The sequence below is a fragment of the Rhamphochromis longiceps genome, linkage group LG15 (assembly GCF_057381845.1).
Source record: "Rhamphochromis longiceps isolate RC_006_pf linkage group LG15, R_longiceps_female_GT1.1, whole genome shotgun sequence".
Classification (NCBI taxonomy): domain Eukaryota; kingdom Metazoa; phylum Chordata; class Actinopteri; order Cichliformes; family Cichlidae; genus Rhamphochromis; species Rhamphochromis longiceps.
In genome coordinates this window covers 21,455,468-21,473,229 of record NC_140571.1, presented here as the reverse complement: position 1 = coordinate 21,473,229, position 17,762 = coordinate 21,455,468, and the positions used below count along the sequence as shown (strand labels likewise).

General features: G+C 38.9%; 1 protein-coding gene across 2 annotated transcripts in view; it reads left to right on the top strand.

Moving 5' to 3' along the window:
• Positions 1 to 17,287, top strand: part of igf2r (insulin-like growth factor 2 receptor) — a 47,760-nt gene extending 30,473 nt beyond the window's left edge. The window contains exons 25-50 of one of the 2 annotated variants that reach the window (XM_085381428.1): positions 842 to 1,020; positions 1,535 to 1,622; positions 1,750 to 1,959; positions 2,053 to 2,183; positions 2,588 to 2,691; positions 3,152 to 3,285; positions 3,404 to 3,600; positions 3,832 to 3,958; positions 4,206 to 4,337; positions 5,325 to 5,484; positions 5,917 to 6,025; positions 6,860 to 6,941; positions 7,082 to 7,209; positions 7,354 to 7,503; positions 7,592 to 7,750; positions 7,877 to 8,081; positions 9,257 to 9,491; positions 9,745 to 9,881; positions 10,138 to 10,255; positions 10,808 to 10,954; positions 11,094 to 11,278; positions 11,464 to 11,650; positions 11,756 to 11,902; positions 12,012 to 12,081; positions 13,246 to 13,461; positions 13,628 to 17,287. In XM_085381428.1, coding sequence (XP_085237554.1) covers positions 842 to 1,020; positions 1,535 to 1,622; positions 1,750 to 1,959; positions 2,053 to 2,183; positions 2,588 to 2,691; positions 3,152 to 3,285; positions 3,404 to 3,600; positions 3,832 to 3,958; positions 4,206 to 4,337; positions 5,325 to 5,484; positions 5,917 to 6,025; positions 6,860 to 6,941; positions 7,082 to 7,209; positions 7,354 to 7,503; positions 7,592 to 7,750; positions 7,877 to 8,081; positions 9,257 to 9,491; positions 9,745 to 9,881; positions 10,138 to 10,255; positions 10,808 to 10,954; positions 11,094 to 11,278; positions 11,464 to 11,650; positions 11,756 to 11,902; positions 12,012 to 12,081; positions 13,246 to 13,461; positions 13,628 to 13,786 — 3,896 coding nt within the window. In that variant the 3' untranslated portion in view covers positions 13,787 to 17,287. Of the gene's footprint in view, positions 1 to 841; positions 1,021 to 1,534; positions 1,623 to 1,749; positions 1,960 to 2,052; positions 2,184 to 2,587; positions 2,692 to 3,151; positions 3,286 to 3,403; positions 3,601 to 3,831; positions 3,959 to 4,205; positions 4,338 to 5,324; positions 5,485 to 5,916; positions 6,026 to 6,859; positions 6,942 to 7,081; positions 7,210 to 7,353; positions 7,504 to 7,591; positions 7,751 to 7,876; positions 8,082 to 9,256; positions 9,492 to 9,744; positions 9,882 to 10,137; positions 10,256 to 10,807; positions 10,955 to 11,093; positions 11,279 to 11,463; positions 11,651 to 11,755; positions 11,903 to 12,011; positions 12,082 to 13,245; positions 13,528 to 13,627 lie in introns of both variants that reach the window. The other variant, XM_085381427.1, reaches the window with a different exon arrangement.
• Positions 17,288 to 17,762: the final 475 nt, after the last annotated feature.

Here is a 17,762-nt window from a genome sequence, read left to right as displayed (position 1 = left end):
TTTAAACTGTACAGGTTGCTGGTTAACTGATTTGCCTTCATTTACAATTTATTGTTATAAAATACACCCAGTTAAGTCTGACATATGTTTTTTGATAGTCTTACTTCATTTACTTGGTGTAAATAAGCAGAGCAGAGAATAAGAAGAGTCTTCCATTGGAGATCGGTGATTAATATTGCTTTGAGTGGAACGGGTTAATGAACCCTGACTGATGCAGTGAGTAGCTTCTCTCTTTGTAAACAACCACGTTGCCATTCTGTGGGCGTAGAAGAGATTTTTCTCCGTTTCACAAGGGTCAAATTATTGGCCTGCATCAAGCAAAGAAAAAACGAAGAATATGAAACTACAGAAACTCGTTTAGAAACTGTGCAATGCATTTATGAAAATCTGTAACCAAAGTGGGGAAATGGAATCTGAGGAACTGATGCGGTCCAATTTAAAAAAACCAAAAAAAAAAAAACCAAATAATTAATAGAAATCAACATTTGAAATCACAGCTATGTTTAACATTCAGAGAGCACTTCTACTTACAAAGTCAATGACCAAGTTTTTCCACAAATGGAAAAAGCTTTATGCAGCTGTCTGACTTTTCCATCATCAATACAAGTTCTTAACATTTAATTCAGTTCTGGATGTAAATAAATGTTGTGATGTTTATAAAAATGATCTCATAGCAAATGCATGTTGTCATCAAAGCTAAATAAAAAATATGAATGACTTTTTTTTGTTTTTGTTTTTTGGAAAGGCATTTTCCTAAATGCTAGACTGTAAGGATGGCACGGGATATTACTGGAAAAATGCAGGCAAATAGTTAGAGTATAACATTTTGTATTGTCTGCAGTGGGCTTTTTGGGATCCTGCGTTGTCATTGATGGCAAAGGATACAACCTGGGATACATCCAGTCCAGCCCACAGGCAGCAGAAGATGGCTCCATCAGCGTGGTGTACCAGAATGGAGACAAATGCGGGTCTTCGTCCCAGTACTCAACTCGCATCATCTTTCAGTGTGATGAAAACCCGGTGAGTGTTTTTAGACTCTTGAACTAACCCAGTCATAATGTTCACAAGATGACTATTTGATATTATTATAATATAAATGTTTTAGTTGTGTGGATCAGATTTGGTAGGAAAAATGTGATGTTTATTTTCTAGTTTCTAACTGCGATAGAGGCTAAGTGAGAAAACGTGTACTGTTTATTTTAGTGCTTTCTTCAGTAGCACTGTTAGACTTTAACTCACTAACTGAAAGCTACATTTTATGGTTACTTTGTTACCAAAAATACATAAAATAAGTTCCCCTTGAGGTATTTGCAAATGGATTTCATGATAGAGGCATACCTTCATTTTATTTGTTTGAGATGTGTACCGAATTAATCTCTGAATACCTTTTGTAGCTTTTTCTGGTCTTGTCTGTTTTAGGCAAATCACAAATAAAAATTCATTTTTGTCTTTTAAATGTTGCATGTTCAACTCCAGTAGCAATTTCTTTTAATCTAAATTTTGATTATTTGTGTCCATTTGTAATTACTTCAAGGGCTCTCCCATGTTTGACCGTATAGATGGTTGTGAATATGTCTTCATCTGGCGGACGTCCGAGGCCTGCCCTATCAGGAAGTCACAAGGTAAAAACGTCTGTGACAGTGGACAGAAACTGTTCCTTAAGGTTAAACATAGAGACAAAATCTGTACATTTTAGCATTTGATCCACCATGGAAATGGACAATAAATTATCCGAACTTTCCCTCATAGGTACTGACTGTCGAGTTCGTGACCCTAAGAGTGGCTATGAATTTGATCTGAGCTCTCTGAAGGGTAGAGATTACTTCCTAAATGCTGCCAAGTACACTTACTATCTTTCAATTTGCGGCGGACTCCAAAAAGATGTTTGCACCCACAAAAAGACAGAAGGTGAAACTGTCTCCTCCTGCCAAGTTGCCGGAGGAAAACATAAGATCGCAGGTATGAAAAGACAGATTAAACATTACACTGTATAAGAAACTCTGTCATTTTTACAGTACTCGTGTTTTTAAATTTTCGCTCGTGTGAACACAGGAATGGCAAACCAGGTGCTAACTTATGTTGGAGACCAGATCATCCTGAACTACACCAGTGGAGAGATCTGCCATAAAGTTTATGAGAGGTCTACCAATATCTACTTCTCCTGCAACCCTGACAGGAATCCTGTAAGTTTAACACACACAGAAATTCTGCTCCTCCTATGTAGCTTTGAAGGGGTTGTTAACAGAGAGCAACAGATCAGATATCTGTAAGACTGACTGGTGACTGAGTGACAGTTTTGCACTTGGAGATTTGTGGTTGAAAGAATCATCCTGTGGTTTGTCTCCACATAAATGACCACTGTGTTTCAGGGCCTGCCTTCTGCACACATTACTGTTAGTTGCAGAATTGATCTCTGAATAGATAAAAAATATAAACAAGATGTATACGAAATAAAAAAAAAATTAACATCTCTCTGATTCCTTTTTTTTTTTTTTTAACACATAATGTTGGGCCGTTATTTTTCACAACACACAGAGGTCTTCTAAGCTCTTAAGCAATTGTGTCTAATGCTACTTCACTTTTTCAGGGAGAACCGGAGTATATTAGGGAGACTCCAGACTGCACCTATTTGTTCAACTGGCCCACTGCACTGGCCTGTGTCCCAGTCAAGACCACCAGCTGCTCTTACAAGTAAGTCGTCCTCGTGTCATTATTGCCTTCCAATTTTATGTTCTAAAAGATAAGGGTGTGTGTGTGTGTGTGTGTGTGTGTGTGTGAGAGAGAGTGTATGTGTTTGTGTTTGGGGGTGTGTGTTTGTGACCTCCTGCTCACCAAAAGGATCATAAAAGCAGGAAGATTACTAAGCAACAAACAGAACCCTCACATAGATGCCTACAATAAAACACTTCAGCCTCCCCCAGCAACAAACTGGCTGGAGAGGTGACAAAGGAACATCTTTGATCCTACAGTTTGAACTAAGACTTACAAATTTAAGTAACACAATGACAACATTTAACAATTTGACTCCAACACACGGACTTCTTTTTTTCTTATAGTGTATGTAGTTTGTGTAACTTAGTAGAATTTAATTATCATTTACAGAAAGGACCACAGTCCAGAATTTTCTCCTTTTTTCCTTTTCTCTTGTCAGTGATGATCAGGGTCGCTCGTACGACCTCTCACCTCTGGCTATGGACTCTGGGAACTGGGAGGCGGAACTTCCCACTGGGGACACGAATAAACAGTATTACATTAACGTCTGTAGGTCGCTGGTGAAGCAGAAAGGTTGGTGTAAAGGATACAGTAATGTCATTACATCTACCTCTGGTTTAGAGTTTAAATATAATTCTGGCCCAAATTTCTATGTCTTGAAATCCACTGAAAATCCTTCTCCTTGCTACAGACCCATGGAAGTGTCCCTCCACTGCAGCGTCATGCCTGAAGGTTGGAGATGAATATTGGAGTCTGGGTCAGGTCCATTCTGGTCCTACGTGGGACGGAAATGTCCTAATGCTGCAGTACACCAGCGGCCAGGCTTGTTCAAATGGAAGCCGCAACAGGATCAGTATCATCCGCTTCCAGTGTGACAAAAACAAAGTGGTAAGAACTGTACTCAAAAGATGGTCAGCTAAAATGTTTGATGGCAGTCAGGCTGTAAAACATGCAGTAAACAGTTTGTTGAGCATCAAATGGCTTTCTAAACCACACGTGAGGTGGAATGTAGGATCCATGTAGAAGAGGCTCACTGCTTTTCCCCCGTAGGGTCCAAATTTGAGTTATTTTAAAATATTAAAAAAAAATAAAAAACATGTATTTATATGCCCCACATAGAACTCTCGGCCTACTCTGATCTCTGACATTGAAGACTGTGTGTACACCTTCATGTGGAAAACAGCTGCTGCCTGCCCTCTAAATAGTGTCCAGCATGACAACTGCAGAGTCACCAACCCTGCTACAGGTCAGAAACACACACTTTCTCCTCATATCATCTTTGTTTATTTTGATATACCTGCTGGAGTAATAAAAGGAGAATGTTATGGTAATATGCATTTAAATTTAAGTTCTCAAAAAGCATCTGCTTTCCCTTTTTATTCCTCTTTATGTCTGCTGATCTCTGGTATTCTCTTAAGAGTGTGTAAAGATGTGCACAAGTTAAATATCTATTTCTAAATAGCCGCAGTGCTAAACCATGACATCTTCCATAGGTCATTTATTTGACCTGAACCCCTTGAAGAAGGATGAGGGTTACACTGTGCACCATCATAAGGACCAGAAGATGGTGTTCCGCATGAACATCTGTGGATCTGTGGCCAACACTGGTTGCAGCCCTGACACTGGTACGTCACTGCAATCGGCGAGTTGTTAATTTAGCCGCACCACATTTCTGGATTATATTAGCCAATTTCTCATTACAAAAAAATGAAAGATCTACCAAGTTGAGAAGTATACTTGGATTATTTTAATTCTATGAATTGTGAAAAATCAGCAGTGGTGGTAGCTTTTATTTGGTATGCTGCTTCACATATTTCTCTGGTCTAGGGCCTCTCTCAGTTGAATATTATACAATTTGGCGCAGCAGATAAATTTGACTCTGTTGTGCAATCATGTCGATGGAAGTCTAGCAGATCATTTCTCTTCAGTCACTGAGACGATCAGAGGTCTCTGTTATGTCATCATTGAATCAGAGTGTATACAGGAGTCACTTTCAGGCAATCGGTTCTGCTTTTAACCAGTCAGTTACTTTATAAAGAAAACAAAGTGCCTCTGTAGTTAGGAGAGATTGCTTCCTTCAACTTTAATCTGGTTACTGTTTAGTCTTGATAGATATTCAGAAACTTTATGAAACGCCAAGAACGTCATAACTGTTTGTCTGCAACACAAGCAACGACTGAAACCCAAACAGACACTTGAATTTCCAGGTTCTCTCAAATTATTGACCGCTCGCTTACCAGAGAGTTAAAAAATGGTCTGGATTTGTAACTTATGATGGCTATGCTAAGAAATGTTTAATCAGCATCAGATACACAGTGGGAGAGAATAATATGTGGCAATACAAGTGCAGTAAGGTCATGGTTCGAATGCTCAACAATGGGATATATTTGCAGTCCTGAAAAAAATACTATTAATTAAAAAGTAATAATAAAAATGAATCCCAGAGTCTGAGCTGAATTTGATCACTCACTCGCTAAGAAATATAAATATTTCCCAAAAAACTTTGAGCGTTCAGCAGATTTCCAGCTGGTAGAACAGATCTATGGAATATTTATATTTTTGTGTTTTACATTTAAAGCTTTCTGAATGATCTCCATGAATATGTGTTATAGCTGTGTGCATTAAGGAAGGCAGTGATGTGGTCAGTGGTGGTAAGGTGAGCAATAAGCTCTCATACAAGGACCATGTTCTGGAGCTCACCTATGAAGAAGGAAGTCCATGCCCTGCAAACCGTAGCCTCACCCACAGCACCGTCATCAGCTTCATCTGCAGGTACATTTTCCTCCATTTGCATCTTAATTTTCATCTATAACTACGTCAAGCATAGAGCATTCTCAGGAATCACATTTTCTCAAACCTGCGTTGTTCAGGAATAGCAAACTGAGATTTAAAGTGCCCCTTAAGAGAAAATTCATACCTGTATACATCGTGATACTGTGTGTCATTTGTTTCCTCCAATTTTCCTAAATATAAAACTAACTTGAATTAATCCTTTATTTCAGAATCTGGTAGTGATGGAAAAGCTAGTGTGAGAGCTTTATTGATGAAGTAGTGCTTCATCTTTTAAATAAGAGTAAACTCACTACAAGTATTTACAGATTTGTTAAACGCCTTTTTTAATGCAACCTTGGTGATTTTAATATATTTATTTAGAATAAACGAGTGAATGTTGTTTGTTTGTTTGAATGTTTTGTGTTTGTGCAGGCCAGCTAGCATGAGCTCAGCCCCCTCAGAGCCAGTGCTGATTGGCTCAAACACTGAAACGTGCACGCACTTCTTCGCTTTCCACACACCGTTGGTTTGTGAGCAGCCTGTAAGTATGTTTGTGTGAGAGAAGACTCACCAGTCCATCACAGGTGGAAAAGGAATGTACTTTTGTAATAAGATTTAAAAATAAATAAAGTTAGTGTTTTCCCTTGTAGTAAATTAAGTAGAAAAGTGCTGTATAAAAACTACTCCAGCTCCCATGAGTACTCAAAGCGCTTGTCTCATTCACCCATTCATACAAGCACCTTAAGTGCTTTCTAGCTAACAATTAGCACACCAATGGATGCAACAGAATGAACCTTGGTGTCACTACCTGCACACATGCAGACCCCAACCTTCAGATTAGTAGACGACCTGCTCTACGGCCTGAGCTACAGCCTCACAGCTGATGAAAAATCATAAATGATTATAGCGTGTTTGTGTTTGCTGTGATATAACCAGCTGCTTACTGTTCACTGCACAGATGAGGGAGAAAATTGTTTAGACAGAAAGACTGCATACAGTCAATACAGCCTGTTGTTGCAGTGCTTCCTTTATGTTGAAAAGCTGTTTTGACATACTGCAGTTCAGTTGGAAAACAGGGTGTGCTCTTTCCTAATATGGCACATAATTTCCCAGAGAGAAGCAAACTTAAGTTAACAGAGGCAGACAGGTCACCTGAAGTCAGCTTCTTAGTCATCAAAGGAGCGGGGAATGTCCAATGATAAGCAGATGTCCCTGAAGCTTTTGTGTAGTCTCTAAAAGTTTGGTAACATTAGAAAATAAACATGGTTGAACTCCTGGACTCTAAAGTTGTAATTGTTTGATGGCTCATGACTTGCAGTACAGTTTTGTGCTCTAAAAAGGGATTTTTCTTTTCTGCTTTTCCTTTAATAAAAAGGTAACTTGTTCAGTCCAGAACGGCTCTGCTCTCATAGACCTGACTCCTCTGATTCATGTCAGCGGATACTACACAGCAACAGGTCAGTGAGACACAGGTTCACCTCTCACACCTATAGATATAGCAGAGTTGCATCATTTTGAGTTAAAATGACGAGTCCCTGTACAACAATATGCACTGTGTCAGTCCTTAACAGTCTGCATGTTCCTCCTTTGAGAATAGATGATGACATTGACCCGGATAACCCAGACTTCTACGTCAACATCTGCCAGCCTCTAAACCCCATCCCTGGGGTCAACTGCCCACCTGGAGCCGCTGTCTGCATGGATCCAAATGACGGACCACCTGTGGTGAGTTCTTTGACAAATGCTGTCCTTTACACTATTTAAAAAAAAAAAAAAAAGTTTAATTGCTTTGATCTGCCTTACCAAGGCAGTGACATCACAAGGACTTAATGTTAATAAAATAATAATTTTCATTATTGTCTCTTGAAGGAAATTGGTCGCACCACCCGTGGTCCAGAGCTCAACAAATTAACAAGGGAGGTATCCATCACCTACAACAGCTCAACAAAGTGTGCTTTGGACCCTCTACAGAACTACACTTCAACCATTGTCTTTACCTGCCGGAGAGGCCTCGAGCTGGTCAGCAGAGCTATATAATAAGAGTATTTACTTTTTGCCTGTTCTCTTTATCCTGGTTATTTTTTAACTACTTTCTATCTCTGAACAGGGCTCTCCGCAAATGCTGAGGCTGCAGGGCTGCGTCTATTTCTTTGAGTGGGCAACCCCGATAGTCTGTTCAGATGCCACTAACATCAGCGGCTGCCAGCTTACTGACTCTCAGCTCCAGTTTACATTTGACCTGTCAAACCTCTCCAAGGAAGTCCAGGTGAGCTGATGATATACTGAACACTTTCTAACCAAAGGAAGTCTATTTGATTCAAAAGTTTCACTGTAACAGAAATATTCTTTGTTTAGAAGCATAGGAAGGTCAGAGCTCTGTGTGTATGTCTAGGTAAACGGGAACTCGGGTACGTATCACATCAAAGTCTGCGGCTCAGTGGAAGTACCGGCCTGTGAGCAGAGTGCAGTGTGCCACGTTTCTGGTTCAGACAAGTTGGGGTTATCATTTGGCATCAGTAAAGCCATGACAATGGACTTCAAACACGAAGAGCAGGCTGTGCTGATGCAGTATGGTGGAGGATATCCCTGCGCACTAGGTAAAGTCTTCTGTAATTAGTAAAACTCTTATAGCTAGCTCAAAAACAAGGTATGATGTTAATGGGAAAAATGCTTCAAAAGAAAAAACTGAAAGAAAATGACGTTTTATTGTTCACAGCCTCAAAATATACACAATATGTCATACAAATTCGCAATAATGATATTAGTATTTATTTAAGAAAAATGACTGAACAGCATTTTTATTGGTCACCGCAGCTTGCAAATAGCAGCATTTATCAGAAGAAACAAATTAAGGAAGTTTTCCCTGCATGTTCTCCCTGCGTTTGCATGTGTTCTCTGTGGGTAGTCCAGCTTCCTTCCTTCAGTTGCTGAGTATTTTGAGGAGTTGATGTGAGAGGTTTGTTTCTTTTAGACATAAGCTGGGACATGGCAGCACGAAAGCTGGGTAATAAGAAAATAAGCACACAAAAAAATATGATGGCTACTATAAAATATGAACTTTAACGTTGGTATTTTTTTATTTTAACTTCTAACTGCAGTTGTCACTATCAGTGGTCCAAAGCACAGATAAAAGTTTTACAGAATAGCTAATCTTGTGTTGTGTCAGCAGTGCAACACACATGAAGGAAAGTAGTGATAAATTTTGTATAGGTGCAATATTTCTGATTAGAGCAATGCTTAGATGCACTTCTGAAAAGATTAAACTCTTTCTTTCTTCATGCATGGCGAAAACATTTTTATGTGTTTTAGCAGTCAGATTTAGTTTGTTTACTTTTAGAGAAATGACTTATAATCAATTGTGGCTTCATGTTGACGTGGGAAAAAATACAAAACTAAGAACTGTATATAAAAGATGGATGTCGCCTCTTTGATGATACCTGTTTAAACTCGAAATTATTGGAGGTGAGGCCAGAGGAGAGCTGCCCTTAACAACACACCTGAACCAGTTTATTATAAAGGGTAAAACTAAAGTCCCAGTCCTTTCACCTGTTATGAATGAGGAAAACAAAACAATTTTTTTATCAAGCTGTAAATGCTCATTTTTGGGCAACTTAGGATGGGGGTGGGCTTCTCGTTGTCTTCTTCTTCTGTCTAAATAAAGGCATTAACTCCTTCCTGATAGTTTAACATACTTATCCTAATGCTGTGTTGTCTTCACTTCCAAAACTGAAAATCTTTTGTTTTTCTTTTTATTTCCCTCTCTCTCTCCCAGCCTCGGCTAAGCATCAGTCCTCCATATTGTTTACATGCGACCATTCTGTAGGAAGTGGTTCTCCAGAGCTGCTCTCAGAGACAGCAGGTTGTACAGTCACTTTCCAGTGGCGCACCAATGCAGTTTGTACCCCAAGGAAGATGGAGTGTAAGCTCGTCAGCCAGCATAAGACCTTTGACCTCCGAGCACTTTCCTCCCTCACTGAGCCGTGGAAGTTCAGCTACAAAGGAGATTCGTAAGTGTGGTTTTGATTCCTTAATCGAAGGCAGTAAATCCACAGTTCGATTCTGGAGCTCTGCAGTCGTTCTGCACACACTTTTGATGCTTTTCCAACTTTTCACTATTTATTAGATCTATTTATATTTAGCAATGCATATGCCTCATATAAGATGCATTAGCCCTTTCTTAAAAAGAATTTCTAAACTCATGCTGTGGTCTTATGATTCCTCACTCTTTAAAATTTGGCATCTTTGTTTCTGTGGCTTCAGGTATTTCATCAACCTGTGTCAGGGTATCCGTGGTGGGCTGCCAGGCTGTCCTGAAGATGCAGCCGTATGCCGCCGCACAGCAGCAGGAAAAACCGAAGTCCTGGGCCGAGTTTACACGCAGAAAATGGAGTCCAGTGGTGTGCAAACCATTGCAAATACTTTACATTTATTGGTGTCAGTTTGTGTAAAGGATATTTTATATAAATGTTTTTTACTACCATTATTATAAAAAATAAACTGAAAACAGTGTAGACTAAGAGTTAAATGTGTAAGCAAGGATCACTGATTAGACATTTGTTTGCCTTTAGGTCTTGTTTTCTTCTCTCACAGGAGTGTTTTTGATGTTAGAGAACTTTATCCCGACAGTCTCAAGAGATTTCCCTTCCTCTACAGGTGGGAAGATTTTTGTGAACTATTCAGCAGGAGATGAATTATGCCCTAAACGCCAGAAAGCCAAGACCATAATCCAGCTGAGCTGCGGCTCCACAGTGGGACACCCCAAAGTTATCAGGTAACAAAACCTCTTTTAGAGATTTTTTTAATGTTTCCCTTCAGTAGAAATTTGATTAATTCATTTAATACAACATTGGTATTAAATTACTGTATCAAATTAACAGAATGTTTAAACTTTGAATCATTTATTATCCTGTTTATTTGTTTTAAGATTATAGCAAATTTTTTTAGCTATTTTTTCTTTTTTTTCTTGCTTTATTTCATAAACTTTAGTTTTAGTTAATTGAGTAACATAACATTTCTCAGCAGACTAAATGTTGTTCAGTTGCATCACATTGTCTGAAATTAATGCAACAAATGTTTCTTGTTAAATTGTCACGTGTTGTTTTTCCTGATCTGTATCTCTGTGTATATTCACATAAAAGTTGTGTTTACATTGCCTATTTTAAAACAATTTTAACTTGTGTTTCATTTGTCTTTTTTCCCACAAGTCTCAGTGCCCTTGTTTTGTTTTTGTTATTTTGTTATTTGAACTGGTCCTCTGCATCTTAAAGTAGACCTGTTATGCTTTATTCTTATTTGAATATCCTATATTCTCTTGTCTGTGCAGGGTTGATGAGGGTTCATGTGAGTTCTTGATAGGCTGGGAGACTCTGGAAGCTTGTGCAGTGAAACCAACGGAGGTACAGATGGTAAATGGAACCATAAAGGTTCCTAAAACTGGAGTCAGCTTCAGTCTGGGAGCACTCTACTTCAGGTAACAGAGTTCACCTGTGTCATCCACTCATTACACTTCACCTCATATAAATTTCAGTTTCAATCAGCAAGCAAAAAAACGCACTTCTAAAATTCTTTCTGTCATAAAAGTTTCATTTGGGTTTTTTTCTGCCTTTTAGCCACCATCAGGCGTCTGGAGACATTCGTAACAACGGCGACCGCTACATCTACCACATCCAGTTGTCTGGTATCACCAATAAATCCCTGCCTAAATGTCTTGGTGCCAACATCTGCCAGGTGAAACCGAATGACACCTACGGCCGCAAGATTGGCTCATCCAACAAAGCCAAGTACTACATAAAAGGTAAACAGAAGAGGATTTTGATCTATCATTCAAAACCCTTTGCAAAGCATGTGATTGACAATGACATCAGTGCAAAAAAAAAAAAAACCCACACCTGCATAAGAAACAAAGTGCCATTTCATTTTAGCGTGAGTCCTTCCATTTGGAGGTCACAGCATCTTAACATGTTTTTGTTTTTCCATCAGGAGGAAATGTGGATGTGATAGTGCCTTCTGAGTCAGAGTGTGGCCGCGCGAAGAACAAAACGGTTTCATCCACAATAAGGTTTCACTGTAACCCGTCAGCAGGTGTCGGCATCCCGGAGTTTATGCTGGAGACGGACAATTGCCAGTATCTGTTTGTGTGGCACACAAACGCTGTGTGCGATCTGATGTGAGTCCTTTTTTTTTTTTTTTTTTTTTACAATCTGACTTTAATCCCAAGAGCACAAAACACTAGATAAATATGTTGAAGTCTCCTCTCTGGATTGAATTTCAGGACTGTTGACAGGCAGATAAATGATGACGGTGAAGACACTCCGTCTCTGTCTAGGCGGAGCCAAGCAATGGGGGTGGTGCTGAGCCTCCTGTTGGTGGTTCTAATTGTGTGTCTGATGGGGCTTCTGCTGCACAAGAGAGAGAGGAGGTGAGACCATGAGTATCCATTTTTGGTACATATAAATATATATATATATTTTTAAAAATATATATTTTGTATGAAAGCCTCTTTCATAATCTCACCTGTCTGTGTCCAGGGAACTGGTGAGGCAGAAGATCGCTGGTTGTTGTAGGAGAGGAAACCAAGTCTCCTATAAATATTCCAAGGTTGGTTGAGCTAATGAATGAACGAGTTTCAAAGTTACTTTGTATTTTCCCCGGTCTAAAGATCAGAAAGCATAACGCAAGGAAGAGTCACGAGTGGGTTACTGGCACTGACAGGGAATAAAGCTGCTGCTCAGGGTGAAGCCAAGGCCAAAATAACAAATGGCACAATAAAACAAAACAAACAAAATAATTCAAAACTCCGACTCCAACATGATCCCTCATGTTATTTAAAGGGTTTCTGTAACTTGTAACTAGAGAAGGAACATGTTATGCTGCAGCCACTCCTAGGCTAATAATGGCTGGAGAAAGCAGCACAACCCAAATGAGTTCAACTTGGAGCAATTAACTGTCAGTCTTGTTGCCTTTGAAATGGTTGCTTCAAAGATGGGGACCAGTTGTGCTACCACTCGCAGTTAGTTTCTGCATTCAAAGCAACGTTGGTGCATCAAGGCTATCTGCTTGTGATTGAATGGGGGAAAGCTAGCAAATGCCTGGACTCTGACAATGATAAACGGTGATAAATCAGCGAAAATCACAAATCTGTTGCTGTCTACATACTCAGAAATTCACATCAACTCCTTAAAGAGTCAGAGTCCAGCCAGAAGAAAAATTAACAAATGCCTGCACAAATGAAGCAGCTGCAGGACATGGATTTAAATACAAATTGCCAAATGACAAAGCAGCTTTATTTTTGTGGCAACTTTGGTTTTATATAGAAATCTAACCAGAGTACAACCAGTTGGTAACCAGCGGAGTCGAGTCTGCGTTTACAACTAAATTTGTGCGAGAATACACTATTCCAATTTCAGCAAAGACATCTGAGTATTCACTGGTGCAGCCACGCCCACTTTGAAATGGCTGTATGAAGCTGTGGTAGCCGTGTCATATTCTAGCTGTACCTGAACTTGGACTTAAGTTTTTCTTAAGGTAATAATATAAAGTGATAAAGTAATCATATTAATAAATAAAAAAAGGACAACTTAAGGATTACATGTTACATCACTAATGATTAAACACTAAGGTTATTTTTATAGCTTAGCGAATATTCAAAAAGCCATAGCATGCTACAAATCAGATACTCTAGTGAAGCTTTTTTTTAAACAACCATGTAGATGAGTAAAAACTTAATATGCATCTTATTGTTTGTGCCTTTTAAATACTCAGGTCAGCACAGATGAAGAAGGAGGAGAGGAGGAGATGGAATGGCTGATGGAGGAGATCGATGCTCCTCCCACATCTTCATCGTCTTTGCACCGTGGCAAGAATAACCAAAGCAACGGTCACATCACGACCAAGCCTGTGAATACAGAGGGTCTGCGGTCGTTCTCGCTGGACGATCAGGATGACGACAGCGAGGACGAGGTGCTGAGTGTCCCCGGGGTACGTGTGATAAAATCGTCAGGACTCGCTAAGCACTCTACGGCTCATCGCAGCGCCTTCTTGCAAGTCAGTTCTTTGTCTTTTTCTCTGGTATCCTCTCAGTCGTTCATGGTAGCAATGATTGCACCCATTGCTCTCAAAAGCTCACAGAAGTCTTTCATTTCAGGAGGAGAGCGACGAGGACCTGGTGGGCCTCCTGGACGAGTCAGATAGGAAAAGGAAGAGCAGCAAACCTCGCTCTTCTGGCCTTAACCACGGTAACAACACGGCAGCGAACAAGAAACGGGAAGAAGACGACAGTGACGAGGACCTCCTCAGGGTGTGATGTCACTCTGTCCTTCCTGGTTCTCTCCATCCAATCCGAACTCTTCTCTCTCAGTGAATGTCTCCATAATAGCAACAGTGAAATGCCAACAACACACCGAAGACAGAAACCTTTCCTTTCTTTAGGGATATATTTTTATTGGGCTGCACCTTCATTCGGCTTACACCGACTCAGTCCAGTTCACCGTCCACATATAATTTTTATTTGACAGCTCATTTAAAGTGTTCTTAAGGTTCTTTTGAACTCCACCATATTGTCTTTCATAATCCCGATACTTCAGCCTTGCCACATTTGTCTGATGAAGAACGAACAGGCCAGCTCTTAAAATCGACTCTGGGAGCACACAAAGCTTCTTTCTAATGTGATTTCCAGCTTGATGTGTCAACTAGACATGTCACCATAACCATATGCACCAAACAGTAAACAATGATACCACAACACTATCATTACAAGAAGGGAAAATCTGATATCATCACTGAAATGAGGCATGATAAGATGTGAATGAAAATTAAGTTATATATGTATCTTCTATTTTCTTCTGGTGTTTTGAACTGAAGCTGTTTTCCTACCTTGATTAATGGTACTAACACTGGCTGTGTGTCTGCTTGTGGACTGTGTGAAGGTACTTAATAAGGAAGACTTTTTTTTTTTCCTGTTTGGAGTTGTTTCTTTGCTCTCCATTGGCCCGCAGGTACTAACCCTCCCATAGCTTAGGCAGTGAAGGTGCCAGCTTCTTTCTAAAAAGGGAATGAAGACACCAGTTTGTTTTCGTGCTGTTTACAGTTGCTTTTATAGCAGACCCGTTTTCCCCTTCTTTGCCCTCGAAAAGAAAGCACGATGCCTTCATACTGATGAATTTACTTTGCATTTTCATCTATGAATCATGTCCAGCAACGGATTGAATTTCTTTGATTGTCTTGATTTGATCAGAGACGTTGTAAATAGATGATAATGTTCTATAATATGGACGTTTCGTTTAGTCTTCACCGGTGAATTGTTCACACGTTTGTTTTGGTGATTATTTAACGGCTCGTCCGAGCTGATTACGTTTGTTTCTCTGTTCTGTGTGAAAATGGAGATGGCCTTAAGTATGAATGGATGGTTGAAGAAAGTTGAAAGTGAAACTGGAGGCGTTCCTTTGGATTGATTTGGTCCCCTCCCGTCCTGTTAAAGCCATATTTCTACTGCCACCCTTGGCACTATTGTAGGGAAATCGATTTTTATTTTTTTTCCCTTTTCATGCTCGTGTGCTCTTGTACTTTACAGGCTCGGTTGTTGTACTCAGATCTGATTGCTGCGTGAAAAGTGAAGCCAACTTTTCGTAGTGCTGAAATCCGCCCTGTTCAGCCAAATGCATGATGCAAAAGATGGTAGTGAAACTAAAATGCAGGCTGTTTTGCTTTTTCACAGAGGATGTCAGTAATAATGGAAACCTACTTTATGCCATATTTCCACATGAGAGTAATTAAATCTGTAAGCTTGCACAGTGTAAACACAGCATGATTGAGATTTTTCTACAACAGTTAGAGCTCAGACCGGGTGATTTTACAAAACAAACACACCTCAAATACGGTGATTTTATGGACACATGATCATCACAAAAAACAATTAGGTTGGATTATTCTGTTTTCACTTCACTCTTCTTTCTGATGTGCAGAGCAGCTGAAAACCAATAAAATAGCTCAATTTTTTCCAGTTAATTGGTTTAGAGAAAAGTAGCACACCCTCATAAAGGAAGGTGGACTTTTTGAAAATCATTTAAAAAACAAACAAACAAACAAACTGAAAGTCTATTTGGTAGGTTTCCATTAATTAATCAGATTTGGTTGGTTGGTCAAATTGACTGAAATGTCAGTTTAAAACTTTGCAAACTCCCTGAAGACATCAAGTCTAAAGATTTAGCCTAATTACTGCTAACAGGGAGGCACATTTAAAGCTAAAACGATTTTTTAATTAAAATAATCTGTACTATTCTTTGGTTTTGACTCCTCTACTATAAACAACTGTTTGCTTTCACTGGCAATAATAAGTTTTGAGTTTCAGCCTTGTAATTGGAACAAAAAATATATCTGAAAACTGTGTTGCTGCTTGTATAACCAGGAAGGGGTGAGCTGCAGCCCTTGGTAGCATAAATCTTTATCTCTGTACATCAGTAATAACTTCTCATTTTCTCCAACTGGGGAAAGGAGGTGAACAATCCTGAGCTTAATTAAATCACTTTGCAGTGCATTTGTTGATCCATAGCCAGACATTTACTACCATAAAAAAACGTGCCCTTGATCGTATATTCATCACATTAGTTGCCGTTGCATTGCTGGTGTAGATTAATATTTGTGTTTTCTCAGTATTCAAATGTGAGTTTGTTGCTAAAACCTCAATAACAAAGATTTGCCATTCAGGGTATTTCTAAAGCTTTGTACACATAATTGTTAAGCGCGTTTTTGTACGATGCCACGTGCCCAAAAAATACTGATAAAATAACAAGAAACAGCATTTAATAAAATAATTGTCATTTGCACTGTAAACTTCAGTGTTTCACAGAAAGGGGTTCGAGGAGTGTTGTGATAGCAAAGAGTAGAAACAGATCGCACTCCTCCTTTTACTTTTTCTGTTTCTCTCTGATTACAAACTGAACATTTCCAAAGCAGCTTTTGACATTTTAAAACTCTCTTAATAAACTCTCTTATCATATAATCATATTATTGTGCTACTGATCTGAAATTCTGAACAGTGCAAGTGTATCTACCTTTAACAGCTTAAAGAATGAGAGTACACGGCACATGGTCAGGTTTCCAGAAACATGACAATGACATTGGTAACAGGTGAAATATTTATGATCAGTATTTATCATAAAATATGATTGTAACGAAGACTTTTTATAAACTTTCCTTTTACGTGTTCGTTCATTCAGCGTGTGGTTTTGCTATATGAACTTGAGCTGTTCTTCTTAAAGTTTTTTTTACCAGAATCCTGACCCTGTTAGTCTGAGAGGTGAATTGAAAGTGTCTGTGTTTGGCACTTTGTAGTCATCTCTCCCGAGTCTCAACATTGTAGCACTCCTCATTTCAGAGTAGCAGGAGGTAAAGTTTGTGAAGTTATTTGTTCATTGTTGCATTAAATTTGTTTCTGCTTTGCACCAAAGTTCCCGTGGCTCATCTGCATGGTACTGTACTGAACCATCTCTTTCTTGAATCTATTACTGGACATTCTTGTGCTTTTTTTGTTTGTTTGTTTTTGTCCACAGTCGTGGAAACATTTGGGTATGATGAAACAAATTTAGTATGTGAGACTGACATCAAGCAGCACACAAACCAACTGAAAAAAGAGGAAAAAAAAGCACAAGAAACTTTCTTCAATGATTTGGTACGATGGGATATCATCATTATGTTTTAGTTGATGTAAGGTTATGTTTGATGTTTTCAGCTCTTTGCCTGTTTTCCTATTTAAAATAAAAAATATGTAAAATATTGCATTATTTGAATAAATAAGAGATCTGCTGTTTATTACTTTTGTGGTGTAATCTCATTTTATGTCTGACAAAATTTCTAAAAGAAAGAAATTATTTAAAAGTCATCTTTGGCAACATTGCAATTAAGTTCTTATTTGGACGAACTTGAGATTTGACCTGAAGACGTCCTGACATCTGGCTTGTGCTCAATAATTTGAAACTTATTTTTGTCATCTCATCTTGTCTGGACTGACTTACCGTATGAAAGAAGAACGAGCCTTGAACGTTGAATGAAATGAACTTGTCTTGAATGAGACTTCCTAACATCTATTCTTGGGTAAAATGAGGTTTTATCCAAGAATAGGTCTTAGGTCTTTAAAATTTGTCTCAAAGAAGCTGAGACTAAAACCTATGCAAATATTAAAATATTTCAGGTACAATGTGGTAGGAGAATTTTGGGTGGGGGGGAGAATCCTTTGCTCTTGTTTTTAATAACTTGATCCTGTCTCGGGCTTCAAGTTGCTTAAA